Genomic DNA, 18,395 nt, shown 5'->3' on the forward strand with positions numbered 1-18,395 from the left:
CACTCACTGTTCATCAAGGGAAGGAGGCAGCAGGTTCGATCGGCTTCAGTTAGCAGCAGTAGCGAACGAAGGAATCGCTCGATCAGGTTCAGTAACGCGTAGCCTGCAATGCAATCGCTCGGGTTCAGTAGGCGAATGCCTCGCTCGGGTTTAGTTAGAGCCCAACACCTCGCACCGACACGTGCATACGTGTACGAGAGAAACGCGCAAACCTCCGTGCATGCTCGCCCCCGACCGCCCACTGTAACCGTGAACTCCGCGATATTTTCCTCGCCCTCGCTTCTACCATGGTTTTTTCCATCATAGACGATCCAAAGAATGGCATGCAGCTGCGTCTCCGGCTCGCCCAGGACGAAAAGCCCATTTTCTGTCATGATTTTTTATCATAGAAGTAGGAGCCCACCACATCTATGGTGATACCGGGTTTTGTCACAATTATCGTCATAAAAGTGTCATAAGCATGACAGGAAAAAAATTTGTTCGACCCAAAATGTCACGGATGTGTGTTTTTTGTAGTCTATTTGGTTGGCACAAGGTCTGTTTTAATAGGACAATCTAGCCTATTTGTCACTTTACCCGCCTTTTGAGCCTTCAAGAGGTAGGCAAAACCAACTCTTTGTTACTCGGAAACCGTTACGCATCTGTTTTCTTGCTGGTCTTTTTCGATGACATTCTAGTGTACAGTTCTACCATGGTGGAGCATCTCAAGTTGCTAGAGGAAGTGTTCCGGTAGAACAAACTTTTTGTGGGTGAGCCAAATTTCATAAAGGAAATACATTATTTATGAAATTGGGGTCTACTCTGTTCCGCCAATGTTAGACCTTTTTCCACCAATGGCGAAGGCTACAGCTCTGATTTCAGAGCGCGGAAACGGAAAAGAGATAAAGATAGGGATCCCTATAAATCGAAATATATGGAAAAAGTGCACTTTTTTACTACTACTACTATTTATTAGACTTTTTCAAGGAAACATCGTTTTTCCGAGTTAGACTGAATTGGTCGGAGCGTAAACGAGCAAGCAGAGCCCAGGAAAGAGGTCAGATCGTCATAGTGTCACTAGGCGATGGTTCAGAACAACGTCGCGGAAAGGTGTTTAAAATCGTTTGTATAGCACCCCATTGTACCAGTGAATACCTCTAAGGAGGAGGGGGAAACTATGTTAACTATCTCCCATACCTCTCATGAGTTTATGGAAGACTTGAAGGAGGCAGATTTGTGTGCAAGACTTGTTGTAAAAAGGAGAAGAGCACCTGACTGTTGAAATTCCAGCAAAGGTACGTGGTTTATTGGCAGAATTTCAGAACATACTTGGAGAGCCAGAAGGCTTGCCACCGATGAGAGGAATTCAACATAGAATTGACTTAATTCCAGGAGAAAGTCTTCCTAATCTTCCACACTATCGAATGAGCCCAAAGGAGCATGATATATTGAAGGAGAAAGTGGAGGAATTCCTGCAAAAGGGCACATTCGAGAAAGTATTAGCCCATGTGATGTACCATCCCTACTCGCGCCAAAGAAAGATGGATCTTGGCGCATGTGTACGGGCAATAGAGCCATTAAGAAGATCATCGTAAGATATAGATTCTCGATTCCCTGTCTAGATGATATGTTGGATCAGCTTAGTGGACAAGAGTGTTCACAAAGCTAGATTTAAGAAGTGGATATCATCAAATATGTATCAAACCCGGGGATGAATGGAAAATCGCCTTCAAGACAAAGTAAGGGTTGTTTGAATGGCTAGTCATGCCATTTGCACTCTCAAATGCACCAAGTATTTTTATGTGCTTAATGAATTAAGTCCTTCGACCTTTCTTGTCCCACTTTGTTGTGGTCTATTTCGATGACATCTTGATCTATAGCAAGGATGAGGATGAACACTTTGATCACATTCGGAAGGTGCTAAAAGTACTAAGGGAAAATGAGCTCTATGTCAACTTGAAGAAATGTGCTTTCCTGCAAACACAACTTCTTTTCCTAGGATTCGTGATAACATGTGACAGTATTCGTGTTGATGACTCTAAGGTTGAAGCAATCCGAGAATGGACAACTCCGAGGACCATTTCTGAGATAAGAAGTTTTCATGGCCTTGCAACTTTCTATAGGGGACCTGTGAAGAATTTTAGCACTATCATGGCACCAATTACTGAGTGTTTGAAGAAAGGAAAGTTCCAATGGACAAAAGCAGCTGAAGCTAGTTTCAATGAGATTAAACAAAAACTATCACAAGCTCCTGTCTTGGTGCTACCTGATTTCAACAAGACTTTTGAGTTGGAGTGTGATGCAAGTGGAGTAGGCATTGGAATTGTCCTATCTCAAGAAAGGAAGCCCATTGCTTTCTTTAGTGAGAAGTTAAGTGAAGCTAGACAGAAATGGAGTACCTATCAGCAAGAATTGGATGTCGTTTTCAGAGCCTTGAAAAATTGGAAGTTTCTTTGCTGCCTAAAGAGTTCATTGTATATAGTGACCACCAACATTTGAAGCATTTAGAAATCAAAGGCATGTTCACCGCATGCTAGCAAGATGGGCAGCATATCTGGAGAGGTTTAACTATCTCATTGTGCATAAATCTGGAATAACTAACAGAGTGTCCAATTCTTCGAGTCGTCGTGCATGACTCTTGACTTCTTTTGAAGCTAAACTTCCGTGCATGGATCAAGTAAAGGAGTTGTATGAGGGTGACGAAGACTTTGGCCATGTTTGGGTAAAGCACACAAGGGGCCAACCATTAGGCGATGACTATTTGATGCAAGATGGATATCTCTTCAAAAATGATTGTTTGTGCATTCCAAGAAGTTCTCTACATGACAAGCTGGTTAGAGAGCTCCATTCAAATGATCTTAGTGGCCATGTTGGATGGGACAAGACTATCGCTAGCCTGTAAGCTCGCTACTTTTGGCCACAACTAAAGAGAGATGCTGGAAAGTTTGTTCAACGATGCCCTATATGTCAAACCTGCAAAGGCCAAGTCCAGAACACATGGTTATACAATGCCTTTGCCTATTCATGTCGCTCCATGGGAGGACATTTCTATGGACTTTGTCTTGGACTTGCCAAGAACAAGATGAGGGAGTGATGTTGTGTTTGTGGTCGTGGACATATTTTCTAAGATGGATCATTTCATCCCATGCCGCAAGACGGCGGATGCTTGTCATGTGACAAATCTATTCTTTCGAGAAGTGGTCATACTTCATGGAGTTCCAAGATCCATCATATCAGATCGTGATAGCAAGTCTCTTGCTACATTTTGGCTCACTTTGTGGAAGCAATTCAACACTGGATTGAAATTTTCTAGCACTGCTCATCCACAAACAGATGGACAAATGAAAGTGGTGAACAATTTTTTGGGTAATCTGATCTGTTGCATTTGTGGAGAAAGTAATGGACGATGGGATTTGGCTTTATCTCTTGCAGAGTTCTCCTACAATAACTCCAAGCATAGATCCACAGGAAGGAGCCCATTTTCCATTGTCTACACTAAAGTTCTAACACATGTGGTGGACCTGGTGAAGCTACCATCAAGGGGAAACTCAAAATCAGCATTGTCCTTTGTTGATAATTACACTGAGTTATTTGAAGAGATTTGTGGTGTTTTGGAAGCAGAAAATCAGAAATATAAACAACTTGATGACTGCAAAAGGAGGCCGAAATCATTCCAAGTTGGTGATAAGGTGATGGTATACCTCCGAAAAGAGAGGCTACCTTTTGGTGTTAAAGGGAAACTTAGGCAGCGAAGGCATGGGCCCTTCTCTATCATGAAGAAGATAAATGATAATACTTATGTGATAGATCTTCCAAGCGACATGGGTATATCCAACACTTTCAATGTTGCAGACTTGACTCTCTACCATCCAGAAGAAGCGCTCTATGAAGATAACTCAAGGGCGAGTTCCAAACAACCAAGGAAGAATGATGAGGAACACTAGATGAGGAAACATAAAAAATAAATCATATGTTAGATTTGTTTGGCTACTTCTAGAGTTCTAGACGCTCCAACTCCAGTGTAGTATTTCTTTTCTTTTCTTTTCTATCCTATCAATTATTTTTAGAGTCTTCTAGTTGTGAGTAGCTATGAGTAGAATGGTGGAACTTAAATAATGTTTTCTAGAGTATTCTAGCTATAAGTATAAGTATGTGAAGGCTTCCCAAAGCCCTATAAATAGAGGTCCTCACCTCTATTTTGTATTCAGAGTATGTACCCACTATCTATAATAAAATTTGTTGTTCTTATCTAAGATCTTGAGGTCTAGGAGTTTTGGATTGAACTCATGCTGCCATATTGGCTTACATTCGCCTCTAGAGCAATATCTAGCGCAACGCGTTGAAGTTGTTCCTTCAACACTTGTGTTATACACTTTGTAGGAGCAGGGTGGAGTTACTCCTCCACAACCTTTGTGCTGCTTCAGATCTCTCATCGAAACAGTGCCGCTCACATGAAAGGGGAAAACCTGGCCGGGAATTAGAAACGACAAAAGAAAAAAAAGGGAGGGGGCGGCCAGGCGCAGCGGTTTCAGGCTGGGACATACAAAGAAAACCAGCCCAAAAACTAGATAGTCCAGGAGCGAATCTTCGTGCAACAACGGACGGACAACGGTTTGAATGTTGGCGAATCGAAAAACAGTTGACCGTAAAATAGCAAATCTGAAAAAGTAAAAAAATGATGCGGGGGGCGCGCTCAGACCCGCTCCGAAAGTCTGTTATGACGTGGAGTATTAAAGAAACCAGTGGTTGGGGTGCACCCTTGGTGCGCCGCCTGAGATGAAGTTTTGGCGGTGCCAGGTGGATATGCCCCTTTCATTTTCCTATTTGTACCATGTCTATTATTATTTCTATTATGTACTGTTATTGCCTGAGCAATGCCAGGGCAGGACACGCTCATCTGGCTGCCGTTTTTGTCAGCTTTCATGTGAGCTTACAAACTGTACTCATTAGCACACTACATTTGTATGAACAGGGGATGACACATACATTGACTAAAACCAGCCGTTTAATGTACTAGGTGATGCCCCGCGCGTTGCTGCGAATTTTTTTTGTGGAAATTCAGAGCATCGACATCTCAAAGAAGAACATAATTTGAGTCAATAAATGATAGATTTCTTATATTGGAAAGGTTGAAAATTATTGTTGATACAAATATGTAACACATGATTAAACCATATCAGTTTCTAGCAAGAACCATATATTGTATGATATAAAAAGCTAGCACTTTGTAGCATGAACCATATTCTTACAGGATATATTTGATGTTGTTTTTAGGTGTGCCTCGTGCAGTTACTATGACCTGGACATATGATATCCCATTCTTTTCATACTCAACAATGTATCCAACATATGAGAATGGATGGTCACCACGCAGTGGATCAGTGGTGCCTTGAGGCTTGTATTCCCGTTTAAAAGTTATAAACACCGGGTCCTTTGTGCTCTTCATCTTTGCAATTGCATTTGTGTATTTCTTTTGAGCTTCTCTTACTGAAATGGTGCTAGAACGTGGCAAATTATTGTTTGCCAAATTAGGTATATGTTGTCAATCAAGGTAAGAAGTGAAATGAAATATAGGGAAACCAATTCAGCAGGAGTACCTGATACTTCGGTTGCCCATTTGTACTTGTTTTCGACCCGTGATTGAAAAGATAAGTGGTAAGCTGAAAATGCAATAGGATTATGTTATATAGATGTGTGTGTTGTAGTAGGAAGCCTGTTTTGCTGATTACCAAATGAGGCTAAATAAATTTCACTCTTGCTGCTTACCAAACAAAGGTAAATAAAATACACATCTTTTTTGCTGCTAGCTGCTACAAATTTAACAGATGGTGTACATCCATGATTTTCTATATGACAGAGCGGGGCATTTAATACATCGACAAAACAGAAAATGTTGACAATGCCAGAATAGTTAAGAAAGATTTTCAAATATATGGTAGTACCAAAAATTCACAATCTCATTGTGTTGCTCCAAGTCTGTGTTTTTAGTACACCAAACTACTGACAAAATAGGAAGTATAAGTTTTAATACGCCCGAGTCTACATTTGTTGATGAAAACCAAATTAAGGGGACTACTTATGTTGAATAGTTATTTTCACTTCCCATCCTAGCTAACTGGGCATCAGTCAGCCTAACACACATTTATGCTTTAGTAATAGTATTATCATACGTCATTGGTACCCTTCTAAAGGTGACTGTATACGTCTTGAAAAATGTAAAAAAGTTCTATAAACCAAGCGAGTTGAGCCCAAGTTTTGTCCTGTGTAATCTATGGTTGTATATCTTGTCCCTCTTTTTACACATCTCTTATTTTATCAATTCACTTATCTAACATTTACAGTAAACAATATGTCATATATATAATTCATACTGTTAGAGATAAAGTTTGAAGCAAGAACACATGTAGACCTGTCAACCTGTCAAGTGTATTATTTCCAAGATATACATATAGTCCTTCAGGCTAGCAGAGCCTACGCATGTCTATTTGTTGTATGTAGTTATATTTTATGATATATTGATATGAAGAATAATTCCTCTCTGTCTCCAAATTATGGATGTAGTTCCTAATGTTTGTGATGATAGTCTACAGCTTGAATGAGATGCATCTTTTAATTCTTCTCAGGTATGTGACTTGGCTCAACCAAGAGATTACTGATGTATATATATCACTCGGATTGCACGGGAGAGAAATATTATATAGCAGAACTTAAAATCTATAGATATAGCATGAAACCAATGACAATCTGTCATAGAAATAGTTGGAAAATCAATTAACTGACACAATGTGGTGGTATATTGGGACATGGAAAATTTAAGAGCAATATTCCGTCATGTTTTTGCCCAGAAGCATCAAGCTTTGCATCAGCCAAGACATGAATTTCAAAGATAAGCATTGCACAACCAAGAAAGACAATTGCATGATGAAGTTCTAGGATTTAGAACCAGACCTGTAGTGCAAGGGGGCGGGATCAATGGACACCTTGAGGAGAATTTGCTGCACATGACAAAATGAGAGTAAAGCACAATCTGGAACAAATGCAAAGACGTGTGAAGTAATGAAACAATTCCCAGCAGCAAGGGATCTCTGAAGCATAATGTGGAGCCGAGCACCTCTGATCCGAAGCGCAACCTGAAAAGATTCGAAGGCATTAGCTTCAGGATGGAAAAAATCATAGGCTGCTGGAAATAGTGAGTGTGCACCTACCACGCCGGAGGCCTCTTCGGACGGGGCGCGAGAAGGCATCTGTGATGGATGACGATGACATTACATAGGGGTATTTAAACCCACTTACCTCCGAATTTGCAGATTAATGGAAGGTGATGTAATGAGGGGTGATGAATTAGGTTGTGGGTGAGGACGTTTCATGAACATTTGTGGATGCATTATGGTCGGGATAACATACGTCGTGGAGGTGGAAGGGTAGTGATGGCCATAATGCGGTAGCGGCAAGAGAATTAATGCACGGGAGATCGTCGGTCATGGCGGCAGTAGCAGGTGAAGGGGCGTCGTCACGGTGGCTGCGGTTGGCCGAGGGAGCATCGGCCATGGCGGCGGCTGGCTGAGAGAGCGTCCGGCATGGCGGCAACTGACCAGTAAGCGTTCAGCGTGTCGGCGGCTGGCCGAGGGACAGGCCGGGGAGCGTAGTGGCGGTGCCGGCGGATGGCCGTGGACCCGAGGTACCAGGCGGGGAGCGGTTGTGGCGGCGGCTATGGGGATAATAGGGATTGCACGGGGAAGATGAAGACGCGATGGGCGACGAAGGATACATGGGCTATTGATTCATTTGCCGTGGGCTTAGAATGTTTACAAAGAGCCCAGTTCTATAGCCCACGTACAAAAATGTGACTCGCATAGCCGAGACAGCGAGCAGGACAGTGCGAGCTGAAGAATAGAGGGCACTGCGAATCGTTATTCTCCGCTTAGGGGTAGCAAGTTCCAGTAAATTTAATCAACTCTTAGATCAAACGGCTGCAGACTGCTCGGCTGTACTGTATCAACGGCTATAATAATCCGGATGATGTGGCTTCATAAGAAGCCAGGAAAATCAGGTAGTGGGGTGCCTCTATTTAGATATAGAAGATTCTAGAAAACATCTAGCACGGTTAAGTCACTATTAGGCAAATATTACTATCATGACAATGTAACTACAGGATGTTCGAAAGTGCTAACGTGAGCCCGAGCACATATGGTCATGTTATCTCGGTTGTTCGTTCTCCTTAAGATTGGGTCTCCTGCTCGTATTTCATGTTGTACTCCCTCCATTCCGAAATATAAGTCGTTGGAGGAGTGTAAACTGTACTCCTCCAACGACTTACATTTCGGAACAGAGGTAATATATTCAAGTGTATTCTGATCCAGACAACACACATGGCCCACACTCCAATAGTGAGTTAATGCGGGCTATCACGTTATGTAACTTCCGGTCCACAATTCCGTACTGAGCCGTTTTACATGACTTTCTGGCATGACCATTAATGCCAGGCCATCGCTACCTGAACCGCACGCGGCTTTGTGAAATGATCCTAGTGCCTCCCTCACATGATCACTCAGCAGATTCTCAAAACAAAAACAAAAGATGACCACTCAGCTGATGCTGAAGCTATGTGTCTAACCACGGTAGCCGTGGATTGTAAGAGCAATTTCAATGGGGCGACCCATTTTGTCCGCCTGTGTCTGTTTGGATCGGCGTGGACAAAAGTGGCGGCCCAATGCGCCAACCCAACTCCATTTCACGTCCGCGCCGACGCATTTGCGGCCAAAATTTACGCCTGGAATGCGTCGGCGCGGACGCAAAGCGGACGCGCCGCGCGTCTCCTCACCGTCCGCCGTGTCCCCACCTGGTGGCCACCCAACCGCCACCGGTCGTCTTATTTATGACGACCATCGATAGCGGGCCCACGCGTCAGCCAGTGCGCACGTCCTTTTTTAATCATGCGTGCGGCGGGGTCGGCCTCATCCACTTCTCCCGTCCACATCTGGCCCACCACCACTCCCTTTGCTTCCTCGCCGGCGAGCGCAAACCCTAGCGCGGCCATGGGCCTCTTTGGCAGCAGCAAGGGCAAGGGCAAGGGCACTCCCGGTGCCTCGTCATCCCGAGCTTCCCCTCCCCCTCCATCGCCAGCGCGTTTCTGCCCTGAACGCCGGCGCCTGCACATCCCGGTGCACCAAGCGCGGTGGCACTAGGAGTACAGGCAGCCCCCTCCCCTCCCCCGACGTGACGCTGCCGCACCATTGGCATTTGGATCCAAACCGGATCCCAGTGTCGGCGGTCCCGCGGAGCCAGCGGGCGCACGACGATGAGGTGCGCCGGCGCCGCGCGCTGCTCACGCCGGAGCAGCGTCGGCTGCCAGAGTACGCCGCCGACTCTCCCAAATGGGAGGCTTGGTTCGCCCTCGAACACGAGGAGCAACGGTGCTCGGGTGTCGACGCCGTCCCGCCGCCGTTCCCACCGCCGCCCTCGGATGTAGAGCCGCAGGACATGAAGGCGTAGGCGGAGTACCAAGCCGCCCTCGAGGAGGCCCTGCAACACGCGCTGGAGGCTAGCCGCATCGACGAGGACGCGCACTGGGATGGGTTGGAGCAAGCCCTTGCCCTGTCGGCGGCTGGGGACTCCGTCCACTCCCCGCTCTTTGTGCCGCCGCCTCCACCGTCGCCGCCCGTCCAGCCCAAGTCGGAGCCGTCACGTAAGCGCTCCCGCCTCCACCCACTTGGCCGGAGGAGGCCTACTCATGGACGAGCCAGTACCGCGAGTGGGTCAGCGCGCCTCCCGTCCACTTCGCCGCCACGCCGGAGGAGGAGGCGGCCCACCTCGAGCGATGGAAGGAGCACTGGCTCCGCCAGGAGCAGGCCGACGGCGAGGAGCAGATGCGCTACGACGCCATGCTCCAACGCGACGCGGAGGCGCTCCGGCTCGAGGAGGAGGAGGAGCGCGCGCGGCTTGCCGCAATGCCGCCGCCCCAGCAGACGCCGGAGGAGGCTGCCCTGGCAGCATACCAGGCGGCGTTCCGGTGGGTTGGCCCTGCTCCGGTCTTCATCGACCTCACCGACGACGGCGGCGTCGAGGGCAAGGGCAAGGGCAAGGGCGACGACGTCTACGGCAACGTGCGGGGCGGCAGCAGGTGCGCGCTGAGTTTTTTTAATGTTTTATTTAATGTTTATTAGATTTAGGTGGACTTTGATCGGCGTTTGACCAGCCACTTTATGTTTAATTATATTTATTTATGTTTATTTCATGCAAACTTATTTTTTTTCACGCTGGCACATTTGGGTCGGCCTCCCCGTTGGGCGGTCAAGCCAACCCATTTTAAAATGCAGACGCGCACGTCCGCCTGGCCGACCAAAACGGATAAAAGCGGACGAAATCGCCGTCTGTTTGGGTCAGCCCGTTGGAGTTGCTCTAATTTATCCGTCTCGCCAACTTATCCGTCTCGCCAACCTGAACCTTTATACCAGCACGAACGACAGCAATTCTGTAGATACGAATGGCCTATTCCCGGCCAATATTTCCAAAGTTTTAAACCACTACTCATGTGAATCTTGGTTGTAGTCATTTAAATACCTGTGGCGATGCCGAATATTTCTTATTGCATTCCAACCCAAAATCCTATACCACTCCTCCACAAGATTTTATATCTACTCCATCCGATTTCAAAATATATGACTCAACTTTGTACTAACTTTAGTACAAAGTCGAGTCATCTATTTTGGCAAGGAGGGAGTATGTTTGACCAATGAGCCCCGGCTCTGTAACTCGGTACACCACTACAACTGGAGTGCCAAAAGCGAAATCTGATTCTGCCAAGTTGTGTATGTGCACGAATTCATGTCATTAGTAAATATTGTCAGAACAATCGCCCAAGACATTGCAACCACCGAGCTGTCTACTTCAGTAAACCGCTAAAACTTATGCACCAAAGAGAAAAATCCACCCTGGATCAATCCAACAAGCCATCTCTGTGCAGAAAATGGTTCTAACAATATTTGATTATAAAGAAAAAAGAAAAATGCTACAATGGTGTTCAATTATGCGAGGAAACAAAAATTTGCCTGCTTATTTTCCTAGCACCGAGACTGGATCTATACTGCAATGATTTTTATCTACAAACAAAAACACAAGTAAAAAATGTCGGAAAGAATTCCACACACAAACCATAACTCTAGCTTAGCCGCCCAATTGCACCTATAACTCCGGCTAGTTTGACTGAATCCGCGTAACTGGAACTGAGATGTTATTTTCTTACTGGCAGTCATGCTTTGGCTTCAATCTGACATCTCCAGAGTTACAGAAACAGTATGTATCAGTATGACAGTTCTAAAAAGAACACAGATCAGTATGTATGACTGATGAAGAAACAGATTTAAATTCAGAGAATATTTCTGCATAACCAAATACCCCAAGAAACACAATGAAAGCGGGCTGGAGTCCACAATTTGTTTTGAGCTCCGCACGCTACGTAGTATGAATTTTTTGAGATGAAGTCTTGGCACCCATTTAGCAAAAAATCAAACGAAATGAAATCCCACGTCAGTAAATTACACAAGCAGCAAACAAAGACGAAGAAGAGTAAGATGTAACAAGTTGATAGAAACATGGTAAATTACACAAGCAGCAAACAAAGACGCCCATTCACCTTTGTCTCTAGGGGTGGGGATAACCCTTGGAGTTCATATCTGTTTGGTAATGTACAGACTTCCCCGAAGGCTTGCTAACTGTACTCCATGAACAAAACACAATGCAACATCAATCTTCACAACCACATTCTATCTGATTAGACACATTTGCTGGTACAAAAAAATTGTCCATAACGTATCAATATGTGATCTAATGATCTTATACTTTAACTCCTGACAAGCAGTAATTCTGTACAACGTCTGATAAATTACCCAGTATTTTGTCTCCTAATTACAAGCAATCACCTACCTATGGAGTCGGAAAATTTCAGATTTTTGCAACGAAGACATCATAACTTCTCAGTTCACAAATTATGGTCTAATCATTTATCCAGGGGACGCAACAATGTGGACATAACGAATAATTCAGATCACAATCTAATGATGTGTCGCTGTGCTGTACCTGTGCAATGATAACGAACCACACACAGATCAAAGCACGTATCCTGATACATGGGTCAGCAAGAACGCTGACGAGTTGAACCACGGCTCAGCTTGCTGCCGTCCACGCCCGCCGTTCCTCCGTCTCTGTCGTTGGCCACAGTTCATGTGTATTCCCTCTTTTCCATATTTTCAGCCGCTCGTGAAGTCGGCCCACTTTTTTAATGCATTGAATCCCTAGACGCTACTGAACCGCCCAGATATAGAGCACACGTGTGCTCAAGTTCAAAAACACTGTGTCCCAGGATGTTGAGCTACTTCAACTACATTGGTTTCCGTCCTCTAAAGCTTCAGGAATCTGTAAAAAAATAACTAATAGTTAAAAGTTTGAGAGTTGTGATATTTATCTTAGCTGATAGGAATAAACACAATAACAATAGGAAAGGGCACAGTGCATTCAATGCATCATTTTATGTTTACACAATATACATGATGATCAATTGAGTAGCATATGTTATAAGAACTGAAGCCTCTAACATAATTTAATTTGAAAATTGTAGAAACTATGAGAAGCAGATGGAACTGCAAATAGTTTTTTTTTTTTTTTTGAAAACTTAAGTAAGAAGAAGGTTTTGAATTTTTTACAAGCAGTGTTTCTCCTTTGCCTGAATAAATTAGGACATGGCTAGTAATCTTGATGCACAGACATTACTTTATTTAATTGAAATGCCATATTGAGAGATTCTTTCACTGTTTTCAGTTATAAAAAAACAGCCAATAAACCTCCTCCAATGTTTGATTGGGATCATTATTGACATCTCTTTGCTGAGAACAGTGTTACATGTATCATGGAAGGAAGGCTGGTCTAGTAGGGACACATAGGTAACTCTGAACCAAGATAAGGTACCAGATGAAGCTAAGAAGGAGACCTGACTTAGCCGTGCAAATCGCTCAGAAAACAATTGCTCAAGGGTATGATGGTGTCATCAGCTGCTCGTGCAATCAGAGCATACAAGGCCAATTGCTCATCACACTCTGGACCAAGAAGTACTTCATTAGTATAAATAAAGGAGTCTCGAAGAGGAGGGTGCTCTGAATAGGAAATATTTATTAAAAAAAATCATCATACTTGAAACGGAAACATGGAAGTATTCAGCATCATCATTATCCTCAAATGCAGAATCAGCAGCAGCTATGTAAAAGAGAAGAAGCGCAGTCAGTATGCAGCATGACATGAGAACAACAGATGAAGTACTCTATAAGCATAATTATCAATGTCTTCGAGGGCAACTTCAAATGAAAAGGTTTGTGCCCTTCAAATGTGACTCCACAATGATCTTAAACAAACTTGAACATGCAAGTGCTCCATCAGCTGGCATAGGACTTTTATCAGCACAAGCTTCCTGTGTATAAACCGGATTGAAATGAATCATAATTAATGGTTATAGTCAATAAGATGGAAGAATGAGTTATATTAACCAACCTAAGTAGCTAATCTTGTTACGTCTATTGGACATTGCCACAATCACTAGAATTTATCACTTTAAACATAAAAAGGCGGTAGGAATAAATAAATAAGTGTGTAAACCATATTGTATAGGAGGGTATAGTATTAGACTGCAACTGGGAACTTGCTGCAGAAAAGGGCCTCCTAGTTTAACCAACCTAGAAGACATGAAAACATATCCAACACCAAGGGGCGAAAATCATCTTAGCCATTCAGATTAAAATACATCTCATCAACACAATGGAACATTGCACTGATGGCCGCATTACTGTCGATGGAAGAAGCAATTGACGTTTTGTTCGCTTCAGATAGGAGTCGCTCCAGGCCAAATAAAAATGGGATAATATATGTTCTGCGGTCTTTTAATCTTTTATGAACAAGAAGAACATCAATAGGGGAAGTGTTGCAGTTACATTGAACATGATGTATGTCAAAAAAAGAATGGTAGGTTCAGAATTAAATACAATGTAGTTAATACAATAATACATTAAAGACAAGATGCAATCATCACGTCTGGTGATGCTTGCAGCGCCATAGTGCAGCAAGCCATCCCGATTTGCACGCTCCAACCTAGTAACACAAAATATAACCCATACAATAAAAACAAGCGATGGTATCTGATATCAGTAAACCTCTGAATGAGCCTTACTCATCACCACCATCAACATCACTTAGCGCGAATCCCACAAAGAGAGTAGCAGACCGAAGCCAATTGTCAACAAAGAAAAGATGACCAGAAACCACACGAGAAATGGTGAAAGCAGAAAAAATCACTATATCAGGAGCAAATCATGATCTGGTGGACACAAAAACTGGGACATGCATAAGTAAATGGCTCAGATATACCCCCATCTCGACACCATAACTGAATTTCTGGTAGAATGACCATGAACATCTTATATTTGTGAACGGAGGGAGTAACAGTTAGCCGCTAAACTGGTTATTTACACAAGCCATCCTAGTTTAGCACCAACTGAATAAATTCAGGTGTTAGATAAAAGCAATTACAGGGAAGCTATATCATCACAGCCATTCATGAACATGACATGAAGGAAACCGTAATCTTGACACCTGAACTTGCCCTATAGTACAAACTGATAAGTAGATGAAGAGTATAGTAGAAGAAAGACATTATCAAAAGTCAAATAGCAATTGAAACAAGCAGTCTGGCGAACCCAATAAGATGATCTAAAATAAACTATCCAAGGGACAACAGAATTATCACAGCCATTCAAGGAAAAGTAAAAACAGAAAAAGAAAAAGCCTGAACGCCCCAAACTGTTCCCACCATGGACAACAAAATCATGAGAAGGCAAACCAAACACCACGAGAGGTGATCTGTGCGTAGCTGCTCCTACTGAGATGGCAAATGCCACAACCACGACAATTCATCACTTTTAAACATAAAAAGGGGATAGGAATAAATAAATGTATAGAGGCCACGATATTAGTTGCATTGAGATTTGAGAGGGCTCAGATTCGTCTTTGTTAGATCAACAACCTAGCTCCACTGTCTTCTTGCACCAGATCAATCCCCATCATTGAAGTCGAGGTCCTCTGGTTATCACTCAACAGAATGACCATCCAAGAGAGAGTCATCAATATTCAGTGAGAATGAAAAGGTTCCAAAAGAGGGGGCAGTGGGTTTTTTATGCTCACAGCTCCTCAAAGAATCGAAGACAAGCTTATGTCAGCCATGTTTTATCATCATCGCCCCGGATAAGTTTCCAACATGGTTCAGTTTGTGCTGAACTTTTCCAAATAAGTCAAAACAGTGATTTAGGCCGCAACATGACCATAGTATCCATACCATTGATTACGAGTCGAAGGACTAGTCGAGACTAGTCGATGGACTAGTCTATGAGTCGCAACTGTGGTGTCGACTGCGAATCTCGTGTAGACTAATCCGATGAGTCGAGCGGTCGAGAGACTAGTCTACGACTAGTCTGGACTAGTCCTGCTGTCTGAGTCGCTCGACTCAAATTTGGGAGGGGGAAATTGGAGAGCGAGCTATGAGAACGAGCCGCCTGGACGAGGCCACCACCAGCACCCACTGACCCGCCGCCGGGACGGCGGATGGCGAAGCAAGGCGCGGCAGCCGGCCGGAGCTCGTGCTCGGGCGGCGGCCATGGCCGTGCCCCGTAGGCGCGTGTGGCCCTATGAGAGAGAGAGAGAGAGAGAGAGGAGAGGAGAGGATGCACGCCGGTGGTTTGCTGGCTCGCCGGCGGCAGCGGTCGGAGGCGCGGGTCGCGCGCGCGTGCTTCTGTGCGTGATGACGCAGGTGGTGGCGACGGGATCGATCGGGAGCTAGGGTTACAGAGACTGGGATGGGAAGTAGGCTAAGTAGGCTGGCTACTTGGGCCCAAATGGGCCAGCTGGGGGTGGCGTGCTGAGCGGCACTGGGCTGGGCCTGGCGAGCGTTGGCGAGCAATGCTGGTTTTATTGTATATACTACTACATACTACACATACTGCTACTAGGTATTAGTAGTTGACTACTACAGTACTTTGTCGACTAGTCTAGCACTAGTCTAAGACTAGTCTGATTAGTCTATGAGTCTCAACCTCGGAATGACTCAACGACTCGTCGACTCGTAATCCTTGATCCATACACACATACATGCATGCATACATCACTCTGGAGGTTGAGAGACACATTCAACAGAATGTAGAAGTAAAAGGAAAAAACAAATATACTATACTATGCAATCACATACCATGCCGTGGACGTCCGGATGGTGGAATCAGTGTGCCTTTGGCAGCCAATGTGCAGGGATGGAACCTCTCTCTGAGTTGCTATGGGCCACAACATTTTAGTACATGTTAGACTAATTTATTTATTGAAATAGCTAGTTATTATTATACTCGATTTCCATAATGTAAAAGTTCAGTCACAAAAAATCAGCAGCCCTTTCATCCTCCCTATATGAGCTAATTTTAGATGGTAGTTCAAATTTGATTAACCTGGTAGTGGTGTAACTATGCTGATTAGTCCTTTTTTTAGTCAGTGGATCTTGCTGGTTGCAGAATATATGGATTGAATGTGCAGTGCAAAATGGTGAAGTCAAAATTATAGGTATTCCTTATGCTTGTGAAGAAAGTCCATTTCAATGGTCATACACCAAAATCATGTGAATCCCTGAAACTCAACTCACTGGGGCACTAACAGAGAAACCCATTGAAGCATTATAAATTTATGTTGAACTAAAAGAGAGTATACTACGGACCTCAACTCTAATATCAGCAGGCCCTGGTGTTTCTTATTGGACTTAAGCCATTCCTCCTCTTCAGCCTGTAATGCACCCAAAAAATTGAGTCCACTGAATCTAATGTTGGTTAAATGGTGTCGGGTGATAAGAAAAGACTTACCCATATGTATCACAAAATGGAGCATTGTGTGCACGACAGAGCAGAGCCATAGGAGCAATGCAGGGCAGAGCAGAGTAGAGCAGAGCATTCTGTTGCATAAAAAAACCAACCATTTCTTTATACATGGAAGAACAAAAGAATGTTAAAGTGGATATAATCATAGCATGTTTATTTATTAATTTTAAAAATATAGTTAAGTACGTGATACAGAATTTTAGCCGCAATGATAATTATAACTAAATAAGGATTACCCATTAAACAATAAGATGCAAACTCGTAACTACAGTCAACTGGTACCATTGACAATGGACATATCCAAAACTTTCCCACACTTACTTGGACTCTGTACTCTAGATTAGACTGCACAAGCATGCAAAGTGGGAACATGGGAAATCGCATTGTGACAAAAAATAGTCTTACGACTCACAATGTTCCTCACAAATTCAAATATGTACTCGTAAAGTATAACAGAATTATATACCTTAACTTCCTGAAGAAGCTTCATTTCCCATGTGCAGTTTCTGTAGCGTCGTGGAAAGGCTGCCGCATCCCATCACCGTGTCCTCTTCGAACCGCAAAAACTCCTCCATTGTCAGTATCCTGCAAATCATCATTGCAGATACTGGATCTCAAGTACCATCTCATAATCAACATATGTCTTTGCTGATTATGTGGACAGCAGGCCAGCAACATGTCGATGTTGACATGCTTTAGTCTGCTGCACCTGTTCTCCGACGACACACTTCTCCAGTACGTGACATCATGCTCCAAGCGTCTCGCACTACTACTTGCCTCAGATGACTTGGTTTCATGGGGAAGTTCATCCCCAATACTGCTCCTACCTTTGTAGATTGGCGGAATTCAGAGACCACACAACCCCGATCCTCTCATCCCTAGAGATGGCCGCTCCCTCGCTGAATACAACATCCAGAAGGAGTCCACCCTTCACCTGGTGCTCTGCCTCCGTGGTGGTCATCCATCCATCCATCATTCTCAGGAGCTGCTCATACCTGGCCTCAACCGACCAAACCCCACGCGCCCATGACGCATCAGACAACACCATAGGGTTCCCAGCCCACGCCAAAACCGAATCCAAGGCAATGGAATCGCGCTGGCTGGCGGCACCACAGCGGTGGGGAACTGACGCGGCGGCCGCCGCACACGGCCACCACGCGTGGTGGCCTCACGCTTGAGCTGATCCGGGTAAAGATGGGCGGAGCAGCTTCGGGCGACGGTAGAGAGGACCATCGATGGGCGCCGGAGCGGAGGTGGCTCCGGAAGACTGTGCGCGTGGCGGCGGCTACGAACCCTAGCGCCGCGGTCGATGGCATCCCTGCCGGCCACGTCCATGGATCCGGATTGAGAAGAGAACGGGGAAGAGACGAGGCCACAGAGAGGGAGGAGGGGGCTGGGACGGGGAGAGGAGAACTGGAGGAGGCGGCGGCATGCTTGGGTCGAGGGGAGACGACTCTGTGTGGAGTTCCTTCC

General features: G+C 44.6%; 1 protein-coding gene and 1 long non-coding RNA gene across 7 annotated transcripts; both read right to left on the reverse strand.

The window, feature by feature from the left end:
- Positions 1–4,985: 4,985 nt before the first annotated feature.
- Positions 4,986–7,748, reverse strand: LOC123162788 (uncharacterized). 4 transcript variants are annotated; one of them, XR_006481477.1, is made up of 5 exons: positions 7,185–7,748; positions 7,091–7,109; positions 6,928–6,974; positions 5,577–5,639; positions 4,986–5,477 (listed from the first exon to the last, which is right to left on the reverse strand). XR_006481477.1 is itself a non-coding variant. In XM_044580555.1 (5 exons), the coding sequence occupies exons 1-5, from the start codon at positions 7,243–7,245 to the stop codon at positions 5,225–5,227; spliced, it is 432 nt and encodes a 143-aa protein (XP_044436490.1). In that variant the 5' UTR covers positions 7,246–7,748; the 3' UTR covers positions 4,986–5,224. The 4 variants fall into 4 exon arrangements, 3 of the variants coding, with proteins under 3 accessions (XP_044436490.1, XP_044436489.1, XP_044436488.1); XM_044580555.1 differs by having other exon boundaries at positions 4,986–5,466; XM_044580554.1 differs by lacking the exon at positions 7,091–7,109 and having other exon boundaries at positions 4,986–5,466; positions 7,273–7,748.
- A 3,198-nt stretch (positions 7,749–10,946) lies between these two features.
- On the reverse strand, positions 10,947–18,362 carry LOC123161479 (uncharacterized). Of its 3 annotated transcripts, XR_006480723.1 has the most exons (9): positions 17,389–18,362; positions 16,908–16,996; positions 16,766–16,830; positions 16,256–16,334; positions 13,162–13,435; positions 12,962–13,067; positions 12,055–12,390; positions 11,612–11,690; positions 10,947–11,460 (listed from the first exon to the last, which is right to left on the reverse strand). It is a non-coding gene; the product is annotated as an uncharacterized lncRNA (long non-coding RNA). The 3 variants fall into 3 exon arrangements; XR_006480722.1 differs by having other exon boundaries at positions 10,947–11,690; positions 17,389–18,337; XR_006480721.1 differs by lacking the exons at positions 10,947–11,460; positions 11,612–11,690 and having other exon boundaries at positions 11,910–12,390.
- Positions 18,363–18,395: the final 33 nt, after the last annotated feature.

The sequence above is a fragment of the Triticum aestivum genome, chromosome 7B (assembly GCF_018294505.1).
Source record: "Triticum aestivum cultivar Chinese Spring chromosome 7B, IWGSC CS RefSeq v2.1, whole genome shotgun sequence".
NCBI classification, from domain to species: Eukaryota; Viridiplantae; Streptophyta; class Magnoliopsida; order Poales; family Poaceae; genus Triticum; species Triticum aestivum.

Excerpts from the sequence above, each read along its gene's own strand:
- LOC123162788 (XM_044580553.1), bottom strand. The coding sequence starts at position 7,223 with ATGCCTTCTCGCGCCCCGTCCGAAGAGGCCTCCGGCGTG. Across the intron at positions 7,110-7,184 it reads CCGAAGAGGCCTCCGGCGTG|GTTGCGCTTCGGATCAGAGG; the intron begins GTAGGTGCACAC and ends GAATCTTTTCAG. Across the intron at positions 5,640-6,927 it reads CCCGCCCCCTTGCACTACAG|CTTACCACTTATCTTTTCAA; the intron begins GTCTGGTTCTAA and ends TTGCATTTTCAG.